At 37.8% G+C, this 13,966-nt stretch overlaps 1 protein-coding gene across 1 annotated transcript in view; it reads right to left on the bottom strand.

The window, feature by feature from the left end:
- Positions 1–12,332, bottom strand: part of LOC143244939 (sorting nexin-29-like) — a 34,975-nt gene extending 22,643 nt beyond the window's left edge. The window contains exons 1-2 of the mRNA XM_076490527.1: positions 12,249–12,332; positions 889–1,099 (exon numbers count right to left, since the gene is read on the bottom strand). Coding sequence (XP_076346642.1) covers positions 889–901 — 13 coding nt within the window. The 5' untranslated portion in view covers positions 902–1,099; positions 12,249–12,332. The remainder of the gene's footprint in view (positions 1–888; positions 1,100–12,248) is intronic.
- Positions 12,333–13,966: the final 1,634 nt, after the last annotated feature.

The raw sequence follows: 13,966 nt of genomic DNA, 5'->3' as shown, positions 1-13,966 counted from the left end.
CAAACTACTTTCACAAGTATTCTACCAGAAGCAAAACTAAAATAAATGAGAGTAAGCATCTACACTATTTTATACAAATGATAATTTATATGTTTTGAAGGGCATTTAAATATTTTTGTTATACAATGTATCATGTACAAATGCATGTGTGGTCAATATTTGGTGATTACTTCTTGCACAATTCAGGACTTGTATGTAATTTTGTTTAACTTTTAGAAACCATTGTATCTCTGTAAACATGCTAAACAAATGACAAAGTGTTATTTTGTCATATTATTATTATTATTTGTGAACAATATACATGTAAGAAGTAACTAAAATGTGAAGCCAACTTTAATTGACTTGCCCCATGTTTGTGTAGCTGAAATATAATATTTTGCAAAGAGTTAGGTATATATTTTTGCAAATTTTTTTTGTTTCAGCTACAACAACATGGGATAAGTCAATTAAAGTTGACTTCACAATTTAGTAGCTACTTACACATGCACTGTTCAAAAGTATTATAGAGTAATATTTAAAAATAAACAAAATGTGCATAAACACAATGATTTCTAATATATGCATTGCACATCATACATTCACATTGTTGTGATCTAATTCCATCCAGAACATATGTTAAATATCACTTCATGTCAAACAGTACGTACATTTGTGTATCTAAGCTTAATCTCAGACCTTCTTATGTACATTTATTTTAATATTCAGTTTAAATGGGTAGTTTTCTCATTGAAGCAATAAACAACTGCTATTACTGCTTACAAACTAATTTTGTCAGACTGAAGTAAATCATTTCTATTACTATAAAAATAAAATTATCTGCTATTAAACTCTGTATAAAACTTTAATCAAATCTACTGAGCAATATATTAAGCTCAATTCGATTCTTACCTTCATCACTCATGATTTCTGATAATCAACCAGTTGGACAACAACACCTGATTAATTTCCCATTGTTCTATACATTCATTATGATCATATGTATTTACACGTATCAGTTTGCAAACTATCTGTACATGCTACTTCTCAGTACTTTTGAAATCTTGTTACAGATCCAAGGTTCTAGTTGTCTGACTTGTCAAAAACAGTTGCTCCGTTCTTTCTGTAAATCATTATACACAAACATATGAACTCAGAACATACTTAATATTTTGTTCATTCATTACTGAAAACATAAGAACTAAAAAAATGATAGAAAATATTTTGTTCACTTATTACGTACTGTTTCAAACTGCACTTTTAAAGATAAAAATGAAAACCTTATAGTTCTAATGTTAGGTGAACTCAAATTCTAAGCTAATAGATCCCACTATTTTGTATGTTTTTCTGATTGCACAAATAACACTTATACAATACTTAAATAGTTTTTTTCCAGATATATGCAAATTTGCCTAATTTTTCCAATATTAAAGCATATTTTTCTAACTCAGTTTATGCACTGAATGACTTCTAAACTGTTTTGAATTACAACATATATAGATTTGGCAACATCAGGTAACTGAAAGATAAGAATATAAACTGTGCTTGACAACAAACTAAAAACAGTATTCTACTCATCAGTGATGGGCTATAAGTTTTTGAAAAAGAATCTACTGCAATTTCAATAGTGACATCTATAATGAAAAATTATGCATAAAAATGTTTAACATTATACTGAACAAAATATTTTTTATAATACATTTAGATAATAATATACAAGAAAAACTTCTGAGCAAAGCTAATTCAGTACTTAATATTATATGCAATATTTTCATCATTTTGAGAGTGAGATGTTGATAATTATACAGTAAATAAAAATATTAAACTTTTTGTAATTTCTCATTCAGTGCTGCCCTCTATATCTGTTCCTTTAACAAACTACAAACCTTACAATCCTCCTTCATTAGAATTACTACATTCCAACACATCTCTCATGTGTATCATCATACATCATCTTTTAACCAACTGCAGCATTACGTGTTAATGTGATGCATGTGACTCTATCTACATTCCTTCACTGAACCTTCACTATGAAGTTTGGCAGAAGGTGCGAGTACCAGAGAAGATGGGAGGAAGGTGGAAAGTGTGACAGGATGTCAGTACTTATTGAAAATACATTTTCAGCATTGGAAAATTATAACTTTCCACACAGTATTTACCTCCAATCTCAAGATCAGGTAGAATTCTATACTGAGAAGGAGAAAGGACCAGTGTGATGGAGAAAAAGAAGTTCCTCTGAAAGAGTCCAAAAGATGCCCCTGATAATGAGAGAAATAGATCCAAAGATCAGAAGAAGGGAGCCACACCACTTCTGAGCTAGGTATACTCTTCACCTGTGTAAATATCATGTATTATACAAGGTTGGAAATTATGAGGCTTAGATTGATTGATTGATTGATTTAGTGTTTTATGGCACAAAGCAGCGAGGCTATCTGCGCCAGACATTCGGTAAAAATGTAAAAAAATAAATAAAAAAATAAATAAATGTAGTAATAGACATAAATGGAAATGAAGGTAAAACAAAAAAGGATAAAACCAATTTGACACCTAGTCTACAATGTTAAGATAGAAGGCAGAGTATAAGAAGTTGTAAGGTATTTACTCCAGCAAAAAGGTAATGATCATAACCTGCCAGGAAGACTAACAGGTAAGTTCAAGAACCACCGTCAGTCACCTGAAGTTGGTCTTTCCAGTCCTGGTTCGGGTTATGTGTCATAGCAACCAGTATCAAAATGTAAAAGAATAGTAGTTTTAAAAGATACATAGCAAAATTGTAACAATGAGTAGCCAAATGTCCAGTAAAAAGATAAAGTCAAGTAAATGGAGTAGAATTCGTAAAAGGAAACAAAGGTATAAACAAAACAGCAATTCAAACAGAAAATGGCATAAAACCAATGTTGACATCCAGTCTACAAAGTTGTAGAGGTCTTCCTGTAGCAGAATGGTAATGATCATAACCTGCCAGGAAGACTAACAGGTAAGTACAAGAACCACTCTCAGTCACCTGAAGTTGGTCTTTCCAGTCCTGGTTCCAGGTTATGTGTCATTATGGCCAGTACTAAAAGGAAAAGTAATAAAAGTGTTAAATGACATGCAGCAAAAGAGTAATAACAACTCGCCAGGATGACTAACGGGTAGTTCAAACAGCAGTGTTAGTCACCTTAAGTTGGCCTTTCCAGTCCTGGTGTCGAGTTATTTAATGTTCTGGCCATTTTACAACGTCAAATTAAACTGGAGAGATTGAGACTCTGAAAAGGTAACCACAATTAAAAAGGTGTAATGAATGAATATCAAACACTTAAATGAGGTTAAAAAGATTAATGGCCATTAAAAAACTAAAAACTTTATCAAGGTGGACAGTGTCACCATCACACTGTCCAATGTTACAGAAAACCCTGGGAGAGAAGATAGTTAAAATAGTGCCATCGTTGAGAGTCGTAATGATGGCAGGAAAGTAAAATGTGGCTCACAGTGATTTGAGTGTTACACAAACTACACACTGGTGCATCAGTTCCAGATAAAAGAAAATGATGAGTCAAAAAACTGTGACCAATGCGTAGTCTAGTCAGAACAACTTCCTCCTTCCAAATCTTACGGAAGCTAGACGGCCAAAGCCCAATATAGGGTTTCATTTCAAAAAGCTAGTTGTCACGTTGCTCACTCCAAGTGGACTGCCAGCTTGCACAAAACCGAGCCTTGAATACAGGACCATAGTCTATGTAGGGAATAGGCACAGTGGTGACAGTGCCAGAGCAGATAGATTTAGCTGCCATGTCTGCAAGCGCATTGCCGTGAATACCAACGTGGCCTGGTATCCAGAAAAAATGGATAAAAGTAGATGTTAATGAGAAATGGGCCAGTTAGTTTTGAATATCAGCGAGAACAGGGTGTGAGCCAATGTGAAGTGATTCCAAGGCCAGCAGAGAACTTAGGTAGTCAGTATAAATAGTGCAGTCGGAGTACTGCTCAGCTTCAATATGATCCAGGGCAAGAGATATGGTGTACAGTTCAGCAGTGAACACAGAAGCTGTAGAGGGGATTCTGCGCACAACCACCAAACTGCAACAAACCATAGCAGAGCCCACAGAGTCACCTGATTTTGAACCATCCGTATAAATTGGAATAAAAAGGTTGTTCAAAAGATGTTCAGTAAATAAAAAATGGTACTTCCAATTGGGAGTATCTGCCTTTTTCAGATGACTTAAAGAAAGGTGACATTTGGGGGCTGTAATAAGCCATGGAGGGATGAGCTGATCAGTGGATTCTGCAATGTTTTCCAAGGACAGACCCAATTCATCCAATTGTGCCTGGATGCAAAGGCCAAAAGGAGCAATGGCAGATCGTCTGTTTTGAAAAAGTAAGGCCCACTGAGGAAGGAAAACATATCCCAAAGTGGGATGTTTTGGTAAGGAGCGAAGTTTCAAAGAATATAGTAAAGACAGTTGCAAACGGCGAAGGTGTAGAGAAGGTTCGTGAGATTCCACATATAAGCTCTCAACTGGGGAGGTGTGGAAAGCCCCAGTGCAGAGTTGAAGACCTTGATGATGAATGGGGTCCAGCATCTTTAAGGCCGAGGGTCTGGCAGAGCCATGGACCACTGATCCATGGTCGAGTTTTTAACGAATAAGAGCACGATATATCTTTAATGTAGAACATCGATCCGCTCTCCAACTGGCAGTAGAGAGGACATAGAGGATGTTCAGTGCTCTTGTGCATTTGACCCATAGCTGCTTTAAGTGTGGTATAAAGGCCAGCTTATGATAAGCCCCAAGAACTTGGTCTCAGGGACCACTGGCAGCAAAACTTCCCTGATACGGAGTTCAGGATCAGAATAAATACACCGTTGGCAGCAAACGTGCATGCAAACAGTTTTAGAGAGAGAAAAATTAAAGCTGTTTGCTGTAGTCCACTTCAGTACACGATTGAGGGCAGTTTGTAGTTACCACTCAATATATCTCATGTTCGACGACTGACACGAGAGGGAGTTGTTCAGTGATGGCATTAATCTTTATACTGAAAAGTGACACTCAAGACACAGCCTTGAGGGACCCCAAGTTCCTGTACAAAAGAACGGGAAAGTGTCGAACCCACACAAACTTGGAATCTCCTGTCTATTAAAAAATTTATAATAAACATGGGTAAATGGCCACCTAACCCATATATATGGAGGTCTCACAAAATGTCATACCTCCATGTTGTGTCATAAGCCTTCTCAATATCAAGGAATATTGAAACAAGATGTTGGCATTTGAGAAAGGTTTCTCTGATTGATGTTTCAAGTCGAATTAGGTGGTCTGTGGTGGAATGCTGTCGCCGGAACCCACACTCACGTTAGAGAGAGAAGGTTTTTGATTTGAGGAACCATACAAGATAAGCATTAACCATCCTCTCTAAGGTCTTACAGAGACAGCTCGTCAAAGCAATTGGATAGTAGCGTGAAGGAATCTTGGGATCTTTCCCAGGTTAAGAGAAAGGTAAGATAATAGCCTGGCACCAGGCATCAGGAAAAACATTCTCCTGCCAGATCCAGTTAAAAACAATTAGAAGAATATCAAGAAAAGCAGGAGAGAGGTAGCGCAGCATGTCATAGTGTACATCATCAGGTACTGCCAGACCAATAAAGGGCCATTTTCAGTTCAACCAGTGTAAAGGGACAATTATATTCATAAAGACAGTCAGTTCGAAAGGAAAGAGGTGAATGCTATGCCCGAGTCTTGATGGCCAAGAAGGTGAAGGAACAAGCAGAAGTATTGGCGATGTTCTGGACATCAGTTTTCTCATGGCTATCAGAGAGTAAGATGGAGAGGGGGACAAAATTGTAGTGCCCACTGACCTTTCAAATCCTGTCCCATATGACCTTGGAACTGGTGGTAGAAGATAAGCTAGATGTGAATTCTTCTGGCTTTGATGTCTTACCCACCTAGCATGTGCACAGGCCCGTTGGAAAGCATTGTGGTTCGAAAGTGTGGGATATCTTTGGAAAGTATCCCAGGCCCGTTTTTGAGCCTTCCGTGCCAAGTGGCAAGCAGGATTCTACCACGAACAAGGATATCGTGGAAAACGTGTTGAGGTTTTAGGAATACACTGAGCAGCTGCTTGTATAATACAGTCAGTTACTGCTGCCACACAGTCATCTACTGATGGCTGACAGGATCAAGTTCTGCGAGAGCAGTGAAAGTGGACCAGTCTTCCTGATCCAGCTTCCACCTGGGCACGCGGGTAGAGTGGCATGGACCACGGCCAGTCTCTCTCAAAAGTATAGGAAAATGATCACTGCCTAGTAGATTATTGTCAACCCTTCATGAAAAATGGAAAAATAATGAAGGGGAACAAACCAAGCGATCAATAGTGGTAAAGGACTGACTAGGTGCATGAAAATAAGTGGAAGAACCAGTATTAAAAAGAGAAAGATTGTGATCAGAGAGCATGCGCTCTACAGAGCAACCCCTTCTATCAATAACAGCACTTCCCCAGAGGGGATTATGTGCATTAAAGTCCCCCAGGATTAGAAATGGAGACAGCAACTGTTCAATGAGAGCATCAAGGTCTGATTGATCACATGTCTCTCCAGCTGACAGTTACAGAGAACAAACAGTGATGGTATGACCCAAAGAAACACGGATGGCTACAGCCTCCAAGGGTGTGTTGAGTGACAAAGACAGGGTGGGCACATGCTGATCAACCAATAGTGCCACCATTCCATGTACTCGTCCATCACACAGCCTGTCATTTCTGTACAGAGAAAACTGCCGAATGGTTACTGTATCACCAGGTTTTAGAAATGTTTCTTGTAAGGAAAGTATAGGATGGTAGGAAGCAATTAGTGTTTTGGTATCATCAAGATTAGAACGTAAACCTCAACAGTTCCATTGTATAAAGGTGGCCATTTTTAATGATGGGTAGGCGAAGTGACTGGAGAACCCTTCTGTTTATGACCATGTCTATTTTCCTTACTGTCCTTAGTCGGAGGAGGTCTATCGACCTCCATGGATCCTGCCCTGGGTCGATTGGGCAGGTCTTTGTTGTTGGAAGATGATTCCAGTGACTGAGAATGCAAACAAATGATTGTTTTGCATCATGGGATTGGAGAAAAAGATGTATCAGAAGAAATGCCTGTATTTGAAACTGAATGATGTGGATCTTGACATTTGTTGAACTGTATGGGAGGAACAGAGATGGGTGTAGAAGTGATTCATCAACCTTTTTTAACCATGGAGGTCAAAAGGCTTTTCATTTGTTTCAAAACGATTCTCTTGGAGGTACAGAGGTAGGTCTGTCCGCACTCCCACTGTAGTTGTGGAGCAGTGCAGCAGCATATGTCGAGATGGAGTGGTGGACAGCGCTTTCCGAGCCTCAGGATAACTAATGTTATGGGTTGTTTTCAAATGCTGCATCTCTTTTTCCTCCAACCATTTTGGGCAAGAACAAAAGTAGGAAGGGTGGGAACCATTACAGTAGACACAATGTGGGTCCATGTGACACTCATAGGCATCGTGGTCCTTGCCACCACAACGAGCACGTCAGGGAACTACGACAGGAAGTCTTTGAGTGGCCGAACCTCTGGCACTGGAAATATCGGAGAGGGTTTGGAATGTACGGCTGTACCCTGAAAATCAGATAACCTGCCTTAATGGTGGCAGGTGCACGTGGTGATGTAAATGTCAAAACGAGGATAGTTGTCAGCAGTGTAACTCCGTCTTTGCGAGTGGAGATGTGCCTCACTGCAGAAATTCCTTGAGTGGAGAGACCAGCAAGAATCTCTCATTCGAGGATGTTCTTCAAATCCTTTTCAACAATAACTCCTCATGATGAATTCAAGGTAGCATGGGGTGTAACCTCAATAGGTACATCCCCAATTGCCTTTGAATTCAAGAGGAGTTCACTGTGTTGGGATGTGGATGTTTCAACCAATATGTCTCCAGATCAAAGCTTCTTTACTGACTTTGGAGAGCCAGTAAGTCCCTCTAGTCCCTTCTGAATAAAAAAGGGGGACTTTTGCCCTGAAGGTTTTTCTGAAAGAGAAAAATAAGAAAATGGGGTACAGGTGTTACAGATGTTGAAGACTGCTTAGAGTCTTCAAGACATGGTCATTTACCTATTGACTGTTTTTTCAGTATTTTATTTAAATTTTTTGTTGGAGGATCCATAGGAAAAAGTAAAATTTTGGTACCCACTGACCCCACCCACCATGGAGCCCTATGAGGGGCGCACTACAATGTCATGCAAGGACATTGCAGCAATGCCAGGGTTTAAGTGAACACTATACCCAAACACCAGCATCAGACACAATGTCCACAACACCCATTGAAAACGTCCAACACTGGTACTTGGTTGACTCTAGCCCAAGTGGACCAGCCGATTGACCCAAAGGGGGCCACCCAAAGGCTGTCCGTCTACAGGAATTCAAGGCCAAAGTGGTGTGTTAGGGTTCGACCCCTCAACCACCAGGATCCTCTCTTCCCCTTCACGGGTCGCCACGCACGGCAAACACGTGGGTGGATGTTTAGATTCCAGAGAAGGTAACCAGATAGAACAGAACCTTCCCTGGGAGGTCCCCTCACCATGTACAGGAGTCCACACCAAGGGAAGGAATAACTAAAATTATCTTGTCATGTGAGGTAATCATAGGAGACGTCCACAGATAATATTCACAACCCAAGAGGAAACACCCATCTCAGGGAAAGAAGAACTCCAAGGTGAACATGGAAGAGTTCGAGGCAAGAAAAATCAATTACCAGTTGCCAAGAAAAACCAGGAAGAATGGAACAGGTTTGACTGTCCAACACCAGAGCAATTACTGAACCTCTTCCAACAAATGCTGGCTGGTCACAGTTGCTCGAGTAGGGAAGGAAACAGAAAAATAAGAAACCAAAGGTAGTGAATTTGGAGGGGGTTGGAAGATGGAGGTAAACCAGACTCTAACAGAGACATATCACTGTAATATTTGAAGGATGGAATGTAGGTGGAGCAACCACATCCTAGACCTGATAATTCCTGGGACTTTACACCAACGGGAAACCCCACTTAAATGGACCTAAGCTAATATAGCATCATGACTTTTCATATACCAACAACAAAGAACCCACATATAAAACTACAAGAGATATATAATTCAGAACTCATCCCCCAAAGCAGGTAATGAAAAACCTACGAATATAAAAATTAATAGACAGCCTGATCATAGGAAACAGCTGAATAATTCAAAGCCCTTGGGGAGCACAACATACTAATCCCCTTATGTAACAGTGAGACTAAATGATCAGTATGAACACAAATGTCAGGGTAAGGAGGAAATCTGAAAGTAAGTGACATAGAGAAAACATCACAAACTTGAGACATAATTCTGTGACAACTGAGTTAGGCCTAGGAGACACTACAAGATAGAAACGATAATGACTGACACATTCTGAACCATGTAATGTACAATTTATCAATGCATAAAACACATAAAGCCATCATAAGGTTAACTTCACTTTGGTAACCCCCAAAGTGGAAGCATGAACTTCAGGATTCATTGCATAGAAAGTTTACACCAAACATGAGTGCAGAGAAAAAGCAACTTTTATGAACTGATAAAAACATATACAATAGTCAACTTGAATAAATCAAATTAAGTTGAAAATTAACCACTTCATTGGAATAACAAAGTTGAACATGTAGCAATAAAGAAAAAAAGAGCACATCGAAACTCAAACACTGCCAAATAAGAAGTGATACTTCAGCAAAGTAATCACATGAGCAGGTCATGCTCCTGTTAGTTTACAGATGATGCATGATGATTTGCATAAGAGACAAGATGGGAGCAGAAGGCTTGTGAAAGGAGCCAGAACTTTACAGAAGTTTAAATGGATAATTAATGATTACTGAAAAGCATTGTTTATATTTTTACTTTTCCAAAAGATTATATACATACGTGTGTGTGTGTGCACGTGCAAGGACAGCCTTGAAAAACCAAATATTCCCTTACTGTCTGTAGATTTATTATGTTAAACATCCAACTATTCCACCTGCTTGATGTGAAGCCCATTTCTAGTATATAATTCACCTTTAATCCAAAATTTAACCCATTAATTAAAACAGTTTATCTGTTGCTCCAAGCATATCAAAATTAGGGCTTCTGATTTTGGGTTTTTAACTGATAAAACAAACACAATAAAACCCCTCCAAAACAAAACTAATACCAGTATTTTTATGATAAACACTAAAATTTATTAGTCAGTTTACACTGTACTTTCCCGAGTCACTATGTTCATGAAATGTAAGCCTTTCCATATGGAACATTTCTCTGAAAAAAAAACATTTTTTCCATTAGTGGTGAGTTTCTTTTTATAATTTTATATAAAATATTAGTTGATCATACAAAACTTTGACATAAATAATAACTATGTTTTACTTTGATAGCTGTTATTACTCTCATAAGAGAAATTGCTGTTCAGTAAATACACAGTATGTTAAAATACTTACTATGGTACTAAAATTTTTATTAAAAGTGAAGACTCTGACCAACCAATTTTAATGTCTATGTGAGACTATAAAACAGTTAAAATAATAAACAAAAGAAATAAACACCACAAAACAAAAGTGCTATTTACAATAAATCTTCCTACATAAATCATTCTTTCACCTAACATGAAAAAAAAAAATTCATATATGGCTTACCGACTTGCTAACCTATTTCTATTCCTAAACCTCTGAAAGAATTCTTTACAAATTTTAAGCAGTTGTTTCAACTTGCACTTTCCAGCATCATTTGCTTCTACATGCCTTACAAAAAAAGAATGTTCCTTTGCAACAGCAACTAAATTGTAAACATGACCTATAATGTCCTGTACATCAGCACCTTAATCGCTAAATTCTAGCTCTAGTCTCTCTATGATTCCCACTACAATTACAAATGACTTATCAGTAAACTTAATTCTTATTAGCTCCTAGCTCCACACTACTGCTGATGAAAATACATCTAAATTAGAGCCTAGTCTGTAGTTTCAACTTTAAAACATATCTTTTTCATTCTATTCTCTCCAGAATAACACAACAAAAAATGAGAGGCCTTTATCCTTTTATTGTCCTATAGATAATATTCTACACTTTAATAATGTTACCCCTTACCCTTATTTTCTCGAGATTAAACAAGGTGTCATAACCTATCTCCATGAGATAACCACTCTGTCTCCAGAATCATTTAAGCAGCCTTCCTTTGAGCACTCACCAAAAATTTAATATCCTTTTTTGTATATAGGAAAGTCAAAACTATATTTTAACTTAAGTGAAATTTAATACGTAAATTGTGTAGAAATAATTACTATACTTAGTGTAACTATAAACAATAACACTGATATAATAATTTATATTAACAATATTATTTTTTGGCTAATTTTTAGTTTGATCTATGTTACTATGTAACATAAGTAGCTTCATAAGTTATCATATTCACTTGCAATACCACGTTCAAAAAACAAAAAACTCCCAGGGTTTTGGAAAAAAGGTAGCACAACGTCTTTATTTTTTTTAATGACCTCTTTGACAGAAAGTTTGCACCCCTTTTTTTTCATGACTGTTGGTTGTTTTCAAAGGTTTTGGGTCAAACAGAAGTATACTTTGATTCCTTCTTTCATCAAATTGATACAGTCTTTACGACAAATAAAGAAAAAAAGCAAAATGAATCAACTGTGTTCATCTCACAGTCATATTTTATTCTAAAGTCTTCATTTATTTACATGATCAAAAAAACTGTATCCAAAAAAGGAAATAAATCATCATAAAGTGGGGAATGTAACTGCAAAAAAAGAACTAGGCAAGAATGTTAAACATTTTTTTTCTCCTTTTTATTGTCTTTGCTTGGCCTAAAAGTAAAATTACAATGTTTTGCCCTTTTAAATTTCAATTCAATACATTCAACACAATAGATTACACATTTTACCTTAGATCGATTCGAAATAGCAGAAGTTAGTAGCAGCAGTAACACAACAATAGACGTATTGGTATGGCAATATTAGTATTACTATAAATTATATTTTATATTAATAACAGTATTACTATTAGTTTACAAATTATAGTATCAGTAGCATTTACTGCAACATTGTGACTGTTCGTGCTAGGTTCATTCGCTAGGCTTAAACAAAGTTACATAGCATCAAAGAAGACGTCTATGTGTTTAAATAAATATTAATTTTTTAAAAAATGATTTCATTTAAATCTTCGAGAAATTATGTTCCATTTTATAAACATTAGAACTGCTTCTCTTTCGTAAAAACAATAACAACACAACTTACAATTTACATATATCCAATAAAATAACACACCCCCTTCTCAAAACACCTGAGTTTACAACAATTTATAGCGCCACTCATCACTACTAAACCTCACTTGAAACTTATTTTAATCTTTTTTTTTCTTTTGAAGTTTGTATGAAGCAACTCACGGGCTATCTCGCATAACCATACGTGGTTTTTAGCCGACAGATTAAAAAAAAAAGTATATTAGACATCACGACCCACTGTTAGCTCTTGTTTCATTGAAAATTGGGGGTTGCAGCCCGACATGGCTAAGCGTATTAAGGCGTAAGATTCGTGATCTGAGGGTCGCGGGTTCGCATCCCCGTCGCGCCAAACATGCTCGCCCTTTCAGCCGTGGGGGCGTTATAATTTGACGGTCAATCCCACTATTCGTTGGTAAAAGAGTAGCTTAAGAGTTGGCGGTGGGTGGTGATGACTAGCTGCCTTCCCTCTAGTCTTACACTGCTAAATTAGGGACGGCTAGCACAGATAGCCCTCGAGTAGCTTTGTGCGAAATTCAAAACAAACAAACAAACAAATCAAATATTGGGATTTAACTGTCATTTTTATAGGGCATCCAGGGCGACAACTTCAGGGGTGGATTTTGTAGCAATGAGACAGGAGCGGATTCACAGACTGGATACATTGTTTGTTTGTTTTTTGAATTTTGCACAAAACTATTCGAGGGCTATATGCGCTAGCCGTCCCTAATTTAGCAGTGTAAGACTAGAAGGAAGGCAGCTAGTCATCACCACCCACCGCCAACTCTTGGGCCACTCTTTTACCAATTAATCGTGGGATTGACCGTAGCCTGGCATGGCCAAGCGCGTAAGGTGTGCGACTCGTAATCCGAGAGTCGCGGGTTCGCGCCCGCGTCGCGCTAAACATGCTCGCCCTCCCAGCCGTGGGGGCGTATAATGTTACGGTCAATCCCACTATTCGTTGGTAAAAGAGTAGCCCAAGAGTTGGCGGTGGGTGGTGATGACTAGCTGCCTTCCCTCTAGTCTTACAGTGCAAAATTAGGGACGGCTAGCGCAGATAGCCCTCGAGTAGCTTTGTGCGAAATTCCAAAACAAACAAACAAACAAGATTGACCGTAACATTATAACGCCCCCACGGCTGAAAGGGCGAGTATGTTTGGTGCGACGGGAATTCGAACCCGCGATCCTCATATTACGAGTCCAACGCCTTAACCCACCTGGCCATGCCGGGCCCCTGGACGCATTATTCACTTATCGTGCCCAACTTTGAATATTTCATAAAACTGTTAAAATGGCAAATTATAAAACATTTATCAAGTTATAATTGTGTAACTATTTTCATTGAACATATGTCTTTCAGGTAGCTCAGCAAGTAAACTTCCGGATTATAATACTAAAATTTAGGGTTCGATCCCTGCGACAGGCAAAACCCACATATTCCATTGTGTATCTTCATACTCAATAATTAATAAATGGCCAGGTATAGTTCCAAAGCTTACAAGCAAATAGAGGTAATTATTTTTAACAACGACGACAAACACCTCCAGAGAAATTACACTATGTAACACAAATTTTGTTCCTGGACAGTATGTGTTATTTCGTAATTGCTTATGTTGTAAAAGTACAGAAAATGGCCATTATTTCCTTCAAACTTTGCTTTTGTGACCTGGATAATGAAATTTAGAAATTAACCTATTTTCTATGTAAAAACTGGCAAATTTTCACATTTTCATT

This window comes from Tachypleus tridentatus, chromosome 2, assembly GCF_004210375.1.
Source record: "Tachypleus tridentatus isolate NWPU-2018 chromosome 2, ASM421037v1, whole genome shotgun sequence".
In the NCBI taxonomy this organism is placed as follows: Eukaryota; Metazoa; Arthropoda; class Merostomata; order Xiphosura; family Limulidae; genus Tachypleus; species Tachypleus tridentatus.
This window is presented reverse-complemented; position numbering and strand designations above follow the sequence as displayed.